General features: G+C 26.1%; 1 protein-coding gene across 4 annotated transcripts in view; it reads left to right on the top strand.

Annotated features, from left to right (window-relative positions):
• Window positions 1–16,372, top strand: part of LOC117170526 (poly(U)-binding-splicing factor half pint) — a 79,691-nt gene that overhangs the window by 30,606 nt on the left and 32,713 nt on the right. For 2 of the 4 annotated variants that reach the window (XM_033357315.1, XM_033357317.1), the window contains 2 exons: window positions 7,416–7,474; window positions 15,262–15,475. In XM_033357315.1, coding sequence (XP_033213206.1) covers window positions 7,416–7,474; window positions 15,262–15,475 — 273 coding nt within the window. Of the gene's footprint in view, window positions 1–397; window positions 445–7,415; window positions 7,475–15,261; window positions 15,476–16,372 lie in introns of those variants that run through there. The other 2 variants (XM_033357318.1, XM_033357316.1) reach the window with 2 other exon arrangements.

The following is a 16,372-nucleotide window of genomic DNA, read 5'->3' as shown; positions in this document are numbered from 1 at the left end:
AAAAAAGTTTAACCACTTAATAAACAAACTTTATATGTGAATGGCTTCAAGAATGATTTTTTCCCTCGCCTTTACTTGTTCACTTGCTTAAACTTGGAATGTCGCTGGCACGTCTACAAAATTAGATATAAAATTTGATTGGAAATGATGATAAATTTTCTTTGCAATTTAGAGATCATCTAGCTTTTTTGGAATCCATTCGATTGTCCTCAAAGACTTGAAAATAAACGCAAAACGTAAAGCAACACTTGAACGCGTCTCCTCACAAATTTAGCTCGTCACGTCGCGCCGAGTCGTGTTAAATTTGTGTACTAATATTTAACCCGTTAACTAGTAGAAAAAAAACAAGACGAAAATGAAGAACTAACTCTGATCGGTTGATTTTTTCTCCCCGCAGAAGAATAAGTTGGTCCTGCGGCAGCAAGTTTTATTGCTAATGTGCAGGTTAGTGCCTTCAAAGTCAAAAACGAAACGTTATAAATCCGATCGAACCTCTAAACGTTTCCCCGAGTTCCTACTATATAAGAAAAAGTTAGTCACCTTACGATAGTAGTCGGCGGGAGCAGAGCTGTATCACTGCAAGAAGGACAAGTTTTACGCATGATTCTCTTTGGGCAATTTAAAAAAATGACAAAAAAAAAATAGAAATAAAAATACAAACAAAGGTTGCTAGCTAGCTTCTGAGCTCGATTGCACCATTCGATTGTAATTAACACTTAGACAATCTCGATGGAATTTATACAATTTTCGAAAATCTTACTCTAATTTTCATTTCATTTGCTTTTCCCTTTTTTTTTCTTCTTTGTTATTGTTGTTTTTTAAATGTTTTTTTATCATCTAGAGAAAGTGTTTTTGTTATTCATGTTCAATTGTTATCCTACAAAGAATGGTAGTTGAGCGAAAAAGTTGGGATGGTAATAAGTGGGTAGGTATTCATTTGGCCTGTTCGACATTTGTTCTAAATTCCATTTTTCCCAAAAATTACCAAGATTTGCGGGCGATGGAGAAATAATTGATGGATGTGATCGTGTTTGCGAATTTGTTGAAAATATATCCAGGGGGCGTTTTATGAAAATTTATTGTCGTTTAAATTCGCTTTTATCTCTAAATTTGTTAGAGAATAGAAAAGAAAGGAGAAGAGGTTGAATTATTTTAAAAAGTGGAAGGTGGTAAGTATTTAATTAATACCAGTAAATACAAGACAATGTTTCAAGTTTAAAATTTTCATTTCTTTAATAATGAGAATTATTATTTAGTAATAAAAAGTCGAAAGTTATGCTCTTCTTCGAGTATCTAAAATTTCACTTGTCATACTAACTTCCTCGAGAAAGTTGAATTTTCAACACTGGGACTGCTCAATTTAATTATTATAATTCTGGGACCTTTGAAATACCATGAAAGTATCCTAAATTTTAATTTAGAGCACATCTTTCTCAAGGAAAAGGCATTTTTAAAACCTGGACTACCAGATTAAAATATTATAATGAAGAGACCTTTGAAAAAACTATCCGAGTATCTTAAATTTCCATTCTCATATTATTTTTAACACTTATACTATCAGGTCTTCCTTGAGGGAGAAGTTATTTTTACACCTGGACTACCAGATTTAATTAATTAATAGAACCTTAACTTTAAGTTTTCATACCAATTTCCTTAAGAAAGATGTATTTTGACACCTGTACTATCAGGTCATCCTCGAGGAAGAGGTATTTTTAACACTTGGACTACCAGGTTTAATTATCAGAACGAACATATCTTTGAAAAATCATCAGCGTATCTTCAATTTCAGTTCTCATACTAATTTCATCAAGAAAAATGTATTTTTAACACCTGTACTATCGAGTCTTAATCGAAAAAGAAATATTTTATCACCTGAAGTATCAGAATTAATTAATAGAACGACGGAATATATATTTCTAACATCTGGACTACCAAATTTAATTATTATGAGGACGGGACCTTAGAAACTCCATTGGAGTACCTTAAATTTCAGTTCTCATATCAACTTCCTCGAGGCAGATGATTTTTTAATACCTGTACTATCAGGTCTTAATCGAAAAAAAGATATTCTTATCACCTGAAGTATCAGATTTAATTAATAGAACGACGGAATATATATTTCTAACATCTGGACTACCAAATTTAATTATTATGAGGACGGGACTTTAGAAACTCCATTAGAGTACCTTAAATTTCAGTTCTCTTATCAACTTCCTCGAGGCAGATGATTTTTTAATATCTGTACTATCAGGTCTTCCTCGAGAAAGATGTATTTTTAACACCTGTACTATCAGGTCGTCCTCAAAGAAGATGTATTTTTAACATCTGGACTTCCAGATTTAGTCATCATAAGGGCGGGACCTTCGAAACACCACACTAGTACCTTATATTTCATTTATTGTAAGAATTTACTCAAGGCGGATGTATTTTTAACATCTATACTATCAGGTCTTCCTCAAAGAAGATGTATTTTTAATACCTTGACTACCAGATTTAATTAAAAGAACGACGGGACCTTTGAAAAATCATTTGGGTACCTTAATTTTCATTTTTCGTACCAACTTCCTCAAGACAGATCTAATTTTAATTCCTGTACTATCAGGTCTTTCACGAAGAAGCGGTATTTTTAACACTTGGACTGCTAGATGTATCTTAATACCTGTGCTATCAGGTCTTCCCCAATGAATATTTATTTTTAACACCTGGACTATGAGATTTAATAATTAGATTATCCTGTATTATCCTGTACTATCAGGTCTTCCTTGAGTAAGGGGTATTTTTAACATTTGAACTGCCAGTTTTAAAATTAAAAGAACGATTAGAACTTGGAAAATTTACCATAGTACTTTAAATTTTAGTTTTCATATCAACTTCCTCAAAGAAGATGTATGTTTAACACCTGTACTATCAGGTGTTCATCGAGGAAGAAGTATTTTTTACACCAGGACTGTCAGATTTAATTATCAGAATCACGACACCTTTGAAATATCCTCAGAGTTCCTTAAATTTAATTTCTTGTAATAATTCCTTCAAAGTAGATGTATTTTTAACACCTGTACTATCAGGTCTTTCTTGAGGAAGAGGTCCAGGTGTTTTAAAATTCTTCAGGGTGGCCGCTGGACCGGTAATTTTATGAGACCGGGAAATTACCGTATGATGTCATTCAGTTTAGAATGCAGAATTCAAAAATATTTCACTTTATAAATTTTCCATTTTAAATGTTTAGTTTATCAACTGTGCATATAAATTTATTAATGATTTTTTTCAATCGAATTATACTTCAAGATTTAAAAAGTAAATAATAATTGATTGCACAAGAAAATTCGGAATCAGTTCACAATTTTAGAATGTTCAGATTTTAACGTTAAAAATTAACTTGTTTTGACGTTGAATGTTATATTTTTAATTCTTTCATTTAACCAAATTTAATTTGTAAGTCAAATTGTTAAATTTTGATGTATAAATGAAAATTAAACACACATTATTTTTAGAAAAAAAAATGAGCAAGTTGAAAAGCTATTTAGAAGATTTGAAAAAATTCAAAATTAATTTAAAATTTTAAAAGATTCAAACGAAAAATTTAGAATCTTTTTAAACTTTTGACAGGCTTCAGAAGAATAAAAAAACATTTGCTAGGAAAATTGAAAATGATTTTTTTTTAATTTGGCAAAACAAAATAATTTGAAATATTTTGAAAAAATGTCAAACAGCATGTAGATGTTTCAAAATTTTTAAATAGAATTTCGAAGCATTTTAAGGATTTTTAAACTGCATTTAAAATTAAAATAATGCAACTCTTAATTTGAACAGGGAATTTGAAAATTTAAAGAAATTCCGATCTGGAACAGGGAAACCGGGAATTTTATGGGACCGAAAAAAACTGAGAAATGCCGGTGAATTTATTTTTTGACCGGGAATTTCTAAAAAAATTTGCCCAATTTTGATTTCAACCGTTTTTAAATAATTTCCTCAATTGTGATTTTTATAAATTGTTACATCATTTAGTTTAGAATGCTCAATTCGAAAATCTTTCACTTTAAAAATTTTATATTTTTCATTTTTAAGCACATATTTTAATTTAAAGAATTTTAAAATGCAGTTTTAAAAGTAAAAAAAAAAATTTAATTAGAAATTTTTAAAATCGAAGATTTTTAAAATAAAAAACAGGGTGGCCGACGGACCGAGAAACCGGGAATTTTATGAATTTTCAGAACAAAATATGTTAAAGTTGGATTTTAACAGTTTTTAAAACAATTAAAGTGCAGTTTTGAGGATTTAAAAAATAAAGAATGTTTGATAAAAAACAGTTTTTTTTTATCAATTGTAAATATAAATAAATAATTTTTTTAATGGATCTGTACTCTAAGTATAGAAATCTGAACAATAATTGATTTGACCGAACCATTTTAGATGAATCCGAAAGTTTGGATAAGAATTAAAATTAATATATCATTTATTCCGATAATTTTATTTTTAAATAAAAATCTTCATGGTATTTATCAATAATATATTTTTAATTCAGAGTTTCAGGTATTCCTTTATATTATTTTTTATATTGAACTTAATAAATAAATTTATTAATATATTACTTCTATTAATTTTTTCAGCTATTAAAAAATGTAAACGTGCGTTTTACTATTTTCGACTTAAAAATAAATCCATAATAATATATAGTCATAATTAAAGGTTTTTATTAAATTAAAAATATTGTGAGTCTAAATTATTTAATTTTTATCCCATTTAATTTGAAATTTCTTAATGTAGAAAAAGAATAAGTATTTAATATTTAGCAATATTTCACTGTTTATTAAAGACGAGTAAATTAAAACCAAATATTCAAAAGAAAACAATTTGAAACTGAATTGTTTTACATAGAAAGCTTTGAATCTTCAGATTTTCGAAGAACTTTTAAACTTTTAGCGTTACAATTTTAATTGTTCTATTTAAAAAGTGTTTCGTTTATAAATAAAATTGTTAAATTTAGACGCATAAATAATAATTGATTGTTTGTAGAAAGAATTTAAGTAATTTTAAAAGATACCTAGACGTTTTGAAAAGATTCAAAATTAATTAAAAACTTGAAATTATTTCAAGTGATTTAAAGGAAGTGTATTAACATTTTTTCAGAACTTCTAAATATATTTTTAAATCAATCGAAATTTTCCTACAATTTATGGAAATCCAGCAAATTAAATAAAATCCTTCAAATCTTAAATGCTTTTCTTTGATCATCTTTTAAATCTCTTAAAATCTTCTTAAACTTTTTGTTACATTAATTTTTTAAAGTGAAAAATCTTAAAACATTTTTTTATTCTTTTGAAGTCTTTCACAATTATTTAAAAAAATTTAATTTTTGTTTGAAATCTGCAAAAATCTACATTTTATTTTAAATATAAAAGTTATGACAAATTCAAAAATGATTTTAAATTTGGAAAAATATAAAACCACTTCTAGATTTTTTAAGATTTTTAAGTAAAATTTTAAATTTTTTGAAGGATGCCTAGACTATTTAAAATTAAAATAATTCAACTTCTAATTTAAGAACTGTTAAGTTAAAAAAATTATTTTTCAATTTCTAATGTGTCTAGCTTAAAATGACTTAATATAATTTTGAAAATTTTTAAAGTTCATTGATTGATTCTTTAATTTAGACTATTGAAAATGTTAACGTGGATTTATATTTTTGGAACTCAATCTGAATCTTTGAGCTCTATAGTTGATAAAAGTTCTAAATTTTGCAGTTTTATTTGTATTTCATTTAACACTGTTTAATTAAAAAGTGTTAGTAACTTCCATTTGGTACGTGTAAATTTTTGAATTGAAAACTTTTGAACTTCAATTTTAAAAGTTTGGAATTCAAGGGTTCCACTTTGAATTCTTTAATTTATTGTTTCTTGTTTATTACTTTATATGGAAAAGTGTTTAGAATATAGTTTGATTTTTTTAAACTTTATTCACCGTGAAAAATGTTTGTGAGTCGGGGAAATGACCGGGAACTTTTTTCTTCGATTAAAACGGCCACCCTGTTTTTGTAAAGAATGAATTCCAATTTTAAGTTGAACCGAGTTATTTTCGGAAAAAATTTAAATTATGAATTGGAACAGGGGATTGTACAAAAAAGTCTAATTCTTAATTTAAATGGAGAATTTTCGAAAAGAATTAAAATTCTTGGTTTGGACAGGGATTTTTTCAACAGAATTTAATTTTTTAGTGGAAATGAAGAATTTTCTTAAAAAATTGAAATTATGGATTTAAACAGGGAATTTTTCGAAAGCAATTAAAATTCGGTTTTAAACAGAGAATTTTCAATTTTAAACCAATTCTTAGCTGGAACTGAAAATTAAAATTGCTTAAAATGGTATAACTTTAAACATTTTTGAATTCATTGATTGATTCTTATATTTAGATGAATCGAAAATCATAACATTGATTTATATTTTTGGAACTGAATCTTTCACTCTACAATTGATAAAAGTTAACAAAATTTAATTTGACAGTTTAAATACATTTAATTTAAAATTGTTCACTTTATACGCGTAAATTATTCATCATTTGAATACAAAATTGTTGAATGAAATAACTTTTCAACTATTAAACTTAAATTATCAAAGTTTAAAATTTAAGAGTTTCGATTTAAGTGCTTTCATTTGCAGTTAAGTTTTTATTACTTCAAATAGAACAATTTAAAAATACCTCTTCCTCGAGGACGACCTGATAGTACAGGTCTTAAAAATAAATCTTCCATGGGGAAGTTTGTACGAGAATTGAAATTTAAGGTACTCTCATTTTATTTCAAAGGTCTCGTTCTTCTAATATTTAAATCTAATAGTTCAGGTGTTGAAAAAACTAAATAAAAACTTATATTTTGCTAACTTCTTCTGCGTTTCACTTTATACTTTAAAAAAATATAATTAATAAAATTTAACAAATTCTACTACTTTAAGACCTGATTTTTGAAACACCATCTGCGTTTCTTTAATTTCAGTTTTCATACCAACTTTCTCGAAATAGAAGTATTTTTAACATATCCACTACCAGGTTTATATTTTAAAATAGCAAAGTTTTCGAAGACCCACTCATTTTCAATAATTTTAATAATCATTTTTCATTACTAAATAGTAATTCACATTCTTAAATTGAAATCCAAATAATTGATATTTGTAAGATTGGCTTAGATTTGTTGGTATTATTTAATGAAATATTTCCTGACGATCCCAGCTGTCAGTTTTTGCTACTTGCCCGCCCCTAAATCCAGGGAATTTTTGGGTGTAATGAGATTGATGAGAAATGCCGAGCGGGTGAAATGAATGCCTAGGAAGAAGAGCTTGGGAATAATTGATGAGTACATAGAAGAAATGGTGTTTTTTTGAGGGGGAGGGATATCAATAGAAGGCCGATGGTCCTTTGTGTTGCAGCAAATGGCTAGTCAACGGAATCAGGTGCAGAGACAGCAGGCTCTCGCCCTCATGTGCAGGTTTGTTTGTTCTTTGCTATAGCCCAACGATCCAGAAGTCAGTTCCTACGTACTTTACCTCGAGAACATCATCTGGTTATTCACTGCTCTACTTCAAGTCATAGTTTAATTATATTTAATTTACAAAAACCCAATTAATTTCACTTCAATCAACAACTGCTTTTCATTTTTTTTTTATTTTTATTTATTTATTTTTTTATTTGGTCTGACTCTTTTTGAATCACTCAAATTCTTTTTATAAATGTTTCTTATTTCTTTTTTTTTTACGTTCAACGGGGTCTAAAATGTTTCAACTTTCGGAAAATCGGGAGATTTTTCATTAAAGTAAGGAGGTGAATTCTTTTAACTAAAATTTATTCTGGTACAGGTAATTAATTTAATTTAAAACGCTTTACATTTCGAATTTTCCAAGTAAAAATATTGCATTTTCAGCAAAATAGATGTATTTTCAATTAAATAGTTTAATTTGTCGTTGAAAGTTTGTATTTTAAAAAAACTGGTGAATTTTTAACTAAAAAAGATTAGGTTGGACGCTGGACCGGGAATTTTTTGAAACCGGAATTGACAGTGAATTTTTTTTTACCGTAATTTTATAAATTTGTAGGAGAAAAATCTGTCCACGTTCGATTTTAACAGGTTTTCAATAATTAGTTGAATTGTTATGTTTTTCAATTATGTAAATCAACAATTTTTTACTTTAAAAATTTTTAAATGCTTTCTTAAAGACTTGAACACATACAAAATAAAAGCCTTTGATGTTGAAAATTTGTGATAAAAAACATTTTTATTTAATAAATAAAATTTTTTTAATTTATCTGTACTTTAAGTAATAAAAAGTGAATAAAAACGTTTTAACAAAAAGACTTTAAATCAGTTCAAATTTACAAATTTTCAGATTTTACCGTTAAAACTTAAACGGTTTCAATTTGAAAGGCTTAGTCATTAAACAAATGTGAACGTGTGACTGAAAGTTTATAAACTATTTCCAACTTAAAAATAACTTCATAATAATATATTCTTATTTAAAGGATTTTATTAAATTTAAAATATTGTTTCGGTCTAAAATATTCAATTTGAATTTTTTAATTAAAGAAAAAGATTAATTGAATATTTAGCAATATTTGAATTTTCATTGAAGACAAGTAAATTGAAACCAAATATTTAAAAATAAAGAATCTCTAACTGAATTGTTTGACATAGAAAACCTGGAATCGTTAAAATTTCGATAAATGCTTAATTTGTAAGTGAAATTTTTAAATTTTGATGTATAATATACAAATGAACATTTTTATAAAAAATGTGAGTAATTTTAAGAGATATTTAGGAGTTTTAAAAAGATTAAAACTTATCATGCAAATTTTAGAAAGTTTTCTTAAAATCTTCTAGAATCTTTTTTGAAAACTTTGTTTCAATCTTTGAAAAACTTTTTAAATATTCTCTTAAGATAATTTTTCAAACTAAAAAATAATTTAAAAATTTTCGTCAAATTTTGCCTACAAATAATAAATGTTCAATTGTTATTTATACATCCAAATTGTGAAGAAACTTTCTCAAATTTGCAGGATTTTCTGAAAATTGTAGAAAAAATTCAATTAATTTTGACAGATATTTAGAAGTTCTGAAAAAAGTTTCCAAAATAACTTTAAATTTAAAACAACTTCTAGATTTCTCAAGATTTTGAAATAAAATTTTGAAGCTTTCGAAGGATGTTTAAACTATTTAAAAAGAAAATAATTGAGTTTCTAATTTAAAAAGTGTTCAGTTAAAATTTTTTCAGTATTTGATGTTTCTAGCTTAAAATTCCTTAAAATTATATAATTTTGAAAATTTTAAAGTTCATTGATTGATTTTGTAATTTAGACCATTAAAAATGATAACGTAGATTTATATTTTTTTATATTGAAAAATATTAGCACCTTTAATTTTAACGCGTAAATTATTGAGCACTTGAATACAACATTTTTTAATTAAAAACTTTTAAATTTCAATTTTAAAAGTTCAAAATTTAACAGTTTCACTTTGAGTGCTTTTATTTGCAGCTCAGTGATTATTACTTCAGGTGGCAATTTTTTTAGCTTTAGTGTTCCATTTTTTTAATTTCATTGACTGTGAAAAATGTTTGCGAACCGGGAAAAACCGTGAATTTATTTCGTCGATTAAAGCGGCCAACCTGAAGATGAATTCTGAACCAAAAGTGTAATAGTTGACATTTCAACCTGCAACAAATTTAACTTTGGAATAAAAAAAAACGGTTGAATTCAACCAAAAAAGACGAATTTTCCACACACAACATTGAATTATCAAACAAAAAAGTAAAATATATAAAAAAAAAATGGACAGTTAAATTTTAAGTTTAAAAATTTTATTTCATACAAAAAAATATCAAGAAAATAGTTAAGTTTAAAAAAAATGAATTTTCAACTAAAAACTATCAATTTCCAACCAACAACGCAATAATTTATATTTCAGTTTAAAAAAATATTCTCCAACCAAAAAATGACGAATTATAAACCAAATAGTTCCATTTTCAACAAAGTAGTTAAATTTTCAATCAGAGATGAATTTTCTACCAAAAGAGTTGAACACCAAATAGTTGAATTTTCAATTATATAAGATCATTTTTTCAACCAAGAAAAAAACTGTAATTCAACGAAAACAGATAAATTTTCCACAAAATAATTAAATTATCGAATAAAAAAGATAAATTTTTAATAAAAAATGTAATAGTTAAATTTACAGTTTGAAAAATGTATTTCCTATAAAAAAAATGTCAATTAAATAGTTGTTTTCAACAAAAGAAATTAATTTTTAACTGAACACGATCCATTTTTAATCAATAATGGAATACTTCTATTTGCAGTTTAAACAAATATTTTTCAACCAAAAAATAACGAATTATAAACAAAATCGTTCCATTTTCAACAAAATAGTTATAGTTTCAAGCAAAGAGATGAATTTTCAACAAAAAACTATCAATTTTCTACTAATAATGCAATAGTACAATTTGCAGTTATTAAAATTGTTTTGAAACCAAAAAGAATTAAATTATCAAGAAATTAATTCCATTTTCAAATAAATAGTTAAGTTTTCAAGCGAAGAGATGAATTTTATACTAAAATAGTTGAATTTTTAATCAGAGATGAATTTTCAGAACAATAGTTGAAGTTTTTACCAAAGTAATTTATTTTTCACCACAAAGACGCGTTTGAAGTAAAGCAATTGAATTTTCAATTATAAAAGATCATTTGTTAACCAAGAACAGAATTTAGTTAAATTTCCAGTTAAAAAGTTAATATTCAACAATAGCAATAAAACAATCTTTAAGCAAAAAAGTCCATTTTTAAAAACCAGTTAAAACTTGAACCAAATAGCTGAATTTGCAACCAAAAAGACGAATTCTGAACAAAAAATGTAATCGTTGATATTTCAAAAAAAAAATTTTAATTTTGGAATGAAAAAACTGTTGAAGTCAACCAAAAAAGACGAATTTTCAACAAAATAATTGAATTATCGAATAAAGGAAGTTAATAAAAAGTTAATAAAATAAGTTAATAAAAAATGGAACTTTTAAATTTAAAGTTTGAAAACTGTATTTCCTACAACAAGATTTCAAGAAAATAAAAAAAAATTTTGTTAAAAGAAATTAATCTTCAATAAAAAAAAAACGTTTTGAATCAACTCAATAGCTTAATTTTCTACTAAAATAATTTAATTTTCACAACAAAAAAAAACGGATTTGTAAAAACAAACTTTTTAAATCAACTAAATAGTTCAATTTTCTACTAAAATAATTTAATTTTCACCACAAAAAAAAACAGATTTGTAAAAAAAACTTGTATATTCAACCAGAAAAGAAGTCTTTTTTTTAATTGAGAATTTTTCAAGAACATAATTAAATTTTTAACCAAATCATAAAGTTTGTAACTTTTAATTAGAAGTACGAATTTTCAACCAAAGCAGATTTTTCAGTTAGCAAAGAAATTTTTTTTAATTTACTACAAAACAGTTGAATTTTCTACCCGAAACTAAGACTTACTACAAAAATGTTAATTCTCAAGTTGAATTTAAATGAAAACGAATTTTAATTATTTATAGACTAAAGAATACAACATTTTAGGCCCTGAGGTTCAGTTAAAATTTCTAATTTTCAGTTTTTAAATTTTATTTTCATTTTTTTTAATCACTTTTGATTTTTTTATTCATCTACAATTTCGAGATTTAAATCCAAGGTGTCGATCAAACTAGAAAACCGGAAATTTTGAATTTTCCGCAGAATAGATACCCTAAAATCTCAATGCCATACATTTTTGATACAATTTATTATATTCAATTAATTGTTTGCAAACTCACTTATTCATCTTTTATCCGTTCAGAAACGTAGTATTGTGCAGGATATTAGTATTAAGTTTATTTTTCTGGGACGAATGATTCAGTGATATGAGAATTTAAAATTTGAGAATTTAAATTGAGAATAAATCAAAATTTTAATTCGGAGGAAGCACCCGAACGTTGATAGATCTTTTGTAAATGTTTTTCAATCTATTAAATTAAAAAAAATTTAATGTAAACATTTAAGAATTTTTTGTCACTGAATCAATCGCTTAATCATAATATAAATACGTATTATTAAGTAAAGATAAAAAAGAACATGTCCCTCTTAAGATGTTGAATTCTTTCTGCAATTACCGCGAATAGAAATTATCTTTCCAGACTGGATTTAAAGCTGCGCGCCAAAAAAAGGATCTGCACAATATTTAAATAAAAAGCACATGAATTTCAACAAGTCACCAAAAGTTTGCGATGCGTACTTTAGGTGACTTGTTTAAATCTTTTTTTTTTTTTTGATACATTTAAACTGAAATAGACAACATCATAAGAGGGAAATAAGTCGAGAATTATTTATAAATCATGTCTAAGTTTCAGTCAATTCATTAAATCCTAAAAATATTTTTATACAAAAGTACAAATATGGGAGCGTCCACATATTAATTTTTAGCTAAGAGGCATAAATTTCCAACTAAGAAGGTTACACTTTTCTACCATTAAATGATAAATTTTAAATACAAAAGGATGAATTACAACAAAAATTTAACTTTCAATAAAGTAGTGGAATTTTTTACAAAAAAACTGGATTTTCAACAAAGAAGATAAATTTCCTACAAAAAGACGAGCAAGATTAATTTTCTACCCATATCGGCGAATTTTCAACAAAATACATACATTTTCTACCAGGTATTGGAATTGGCCGCTTACGAAGGATACATTTTCAACAACAAATTTAATAGTTACAATTAAAAAAAAAACACTAAATTTTAACCAAAAAAATAAATTTTCAAATAAAATGAGGAATCTTCAGCAAAAAACGAGAATTTCCAACCAAAATAATAAATGTTCAATAAGTAAAATTAATTTTCTACCCAAATAAACAAATTTTCCACAAAATACAAGCTTTTTCTACCAAATTATTGAATTTGCCACTTATAAACGATAAATTTTCAACCAAAAAGTCCATTTTTCTACCAAGTTTTTGGATTTACGACCAAATAGGTAAATTTCAAACATAATGGTTGAATCTTCAACAAAACAGATGAATTTTCAACCAAGCAGTTGCATTTTTATAACAAAAAAGGATGAGTTTTCAACGAAGAAGATTAATTTTCTACAAAAAAATTCGTTTAAAATAAAATAGTTAAATGGTAAAACTGAACAGAATAATTTTCAAGAAAGCAGTTACATTTTTAACAATAAGCCAAACATAATATTTTTTTACGAAAAAATACTATTGCATTTTTAATCACGTTAATTTTCAATCAATTAGTTGAATTTTATTCGAAAATGAAACGAATTTTCAATAAAATATTGAAATTATGGAAATTTTTTAGCCACAAAACATGGTTTTTTAATAAAATACTTACATTTTTAACAAACCAATTAAATTTTCAACCAAAGAGCTTAATTTTAAACCAAAAATAAGAATAATAAAAGTTAATTTACAAACAAATAGTTTAGCTTTCTACCAAATTGTTGAATTCCAAGTCTAAATACCAAATTTTCTATAAAACAGCTGAATTTTCCATAAAATAGTAATTCAGTACCAAATCGTTAAATTTTCTACTAAAATTATGAATATTTAATCATAAAAAGGCATTTTTTTTAAAAGTAGTTCAACTTTAAACGCAAGAGAATGATTTTTCATCTTAAAAAGATGAATTCGCAAACTTAAATTTTAATATAAAAAATTTCAACAATAAAATACAGCGCTTTTAATTTGGATCCCAACGTAACTTGTGAACAATTTTAAGAAAAAAGGTTTTCATTTTGAATGACAAACAGTTGCATTCAACCGAAAAAAGACGAAGTTTCAACAAAATAATTGAATCTTCAACCAAAATAGTTAAATTTTCAAACAGAAAAGATCAATTAACAATTGAGGAATTACGCTTCCAATTAAAAAAATTAATTGTTAGTCGAAAAAACGAATTTTTAGCAGAATAGTTAAAATTTGAACCAAAGAAATGAACTTTCAACCAAAGAGTGGAATTTTCAAGCAAAAATAGAATAGTTCAATTTTCAGTTAAAGAAATTAATTTTTAACCAAAAATCAAACGAATTTTGTAAAGAATAGTTCAACTTTTAACTGAGTAGTTGAATTTTTGACCGAAAAAGATAACTTTTTAACAAAATAGTTTAATTTTCAACAAATAAATTAACCCTTAAAGGGCACACTTCCGTAAAATTGCATAAGGAGCTTACTGGGTATTAAATACCTAAGGTTATTCAAACGTGTGCTGTGCCGACGGTATTGGACAATTTTTTACAAGAAAATCAATAGATGATGTTTAATGTACCTATTTTAAGGAGAAAAAGGTTTCATAACCGTTTTTGTAATTTTAAGTAGTTAAACAAAATTCTTTTTGAAACAAATTTTTAAAAATGACTTTTTTCACTTTAAAATTCATAACTTTTTAATTTTTTTATATTTTTACATACAATTTTACTTGAATACTTCCGAGATACGGCGCTTCAAAAACAAAATTAGTCTTGTAGTGTTCATTCCAAAAAAGCTATTTATTCTAAAAAATAATAGCTTCAATTCAATGAAAAATGAAACACCGTACTTTGTGTGATTAAACTATTTTATTGATCTTAAACTGCGTATAAAAATTATAAAAATGAAAATTATGTGAAAATGCCATAGAAAAATAGGTTTTCATGTCTTTTGTTAATCTGGCGCTATATGTTCCATTTTCTTGAATTTGGTACGTTTTGTTAAAGCGCAAATAAGTCGCTGGGTATTTTACACCCAGTATGCCTTCTAAGGGTCAATTCAGATTAATTCGGAAGCAAAAATATAATGGTAGACTTTACAATAAAAAAAAATGAAGTTTTAACCCAGAATAGTTGGATTTTCTTCTTGGAATATATTAACTCTATTAAAATTTATGTAAAAAAAACACAAGACAGAAGGGAAGCTTCTGGAAAACGGGGAAAAAATAAGGAATCATTTTTTTTTTTAATGAATTGAGAGAAATATGCCATCTAAGTATAAATGAAAGTATACTCAATATTCACAAAGAAAAAGGTCTAAAGAATTTATTTAAAAGTGTTCCTATACTTGTATGAAATATTTTTAACAGTAAAAAAATGACTAAAAAAACGTCATATGAGGACGCTACCTATACAATTTGATTTGAGTTTAAAAAAAAAAGAGAAAATCCATGAAAATGTTGTGGATTTAATGAATGACATTTTAAGTCAAGAATTGAGATAATTTCTTTGACTGACAGGGTCTACGTGGGCAGTATTAGTTTCGAATTGAAGGAGGACACGATAAGGCAGGCATTCCTGCCATTTGGACCAATAAAATCGATTAATATGTCGTGGGACCCGGTGACACAGAAACACAAAGGTTTTGCATTCGTCGAATACGAAATACCGGAAGCCGCACAACTTGCTCTTGAGCAGATGAATGGAGTCATGATTGGTGGAAGAAATATCAAGGTAGCAGGACGTACCTATATAACGAATATCCTGTCCCTACGAAATCCTAGCAAATCCTCGGAGGTCCGCAGTATTTTATATCCTTTTTTCCTTCTTCATTCATTTTCCTAATCCCCTAACGTCGGTGCCTGATTTACAATCAATTTTTTTAACAATTCCATTACTATTCCTGTCACAACTCAAGGCACTGTCGTTGGAATCAGTCACTCATGGCTGCTACACAGCCATTTTCAGTCACTTTTTTTTTAGATAAAGTGACTTTTTAAAGTGAACGGATCACTTTTATCATTTTTCATTCAATTATTTAATACAGAGAACTCGAGGATTAAAGACCATTGAATTCCGATCTATAGCTATACTTCTCAATTTTCTTTATTTCTTTTGTATTCCATTCAATTATTTTGAATCCACCGTGAATTATTTGGAGATCCTCTGAAGTCCACTAAAATCAATAGTTTTTTTTTTGTTTTTAAAGATTTTGTTCCATTTATTTGAATTATTTTTAATTCACCGTGCATTCTTCTCAATTTATATGAATTTTATCGAATCCTCTTTAGATTCGCTTGAATTCTTCTAAATTCACTCCAATTTTATTTCCATCGATAGAATATTTTCAAATTTTTACAGTTTATTTGAATTCATCCTAATTACATTTTGTATTCCTAATAATTCATCCGAAATTATATTAAATTCTTTTGTATTCCTTTAAATTATTTTGAATCCAACCCAAATTCTTTGGAGATGCCCTGAAATCTACTAAACTGCATGGGATTTTTTAAAAAATTCTAACCACTTTGTTCCATTCATGTGAATTATTTTTAATTCTCCCTAGATTCTTTTTAATTCATGCTGAATTTCTATGAATTTGATCGAATTCTCTTCATATTTTTTGCAGTT

Source organism: Belonocnema kinseyi, chromosome 4 (genome assembly GCF_010883055.1).
Source record: "Belonocnema kinseyi isolate 2016_QV_RU_SX_M_011 chromosome 4, B_treatae_v1, whole genome shotgun sequence".
NCBI lineage: Eukaryota > Metazoa > Arthropoda > Insecta > Hymenoptera > Cynipidae > Belonocnema > Belonocnema kinseyi.
Note: the sequence above shows the minus strand (reverse complement) of the source record. Positions and strands in the feature narration are given on the sequence as shown.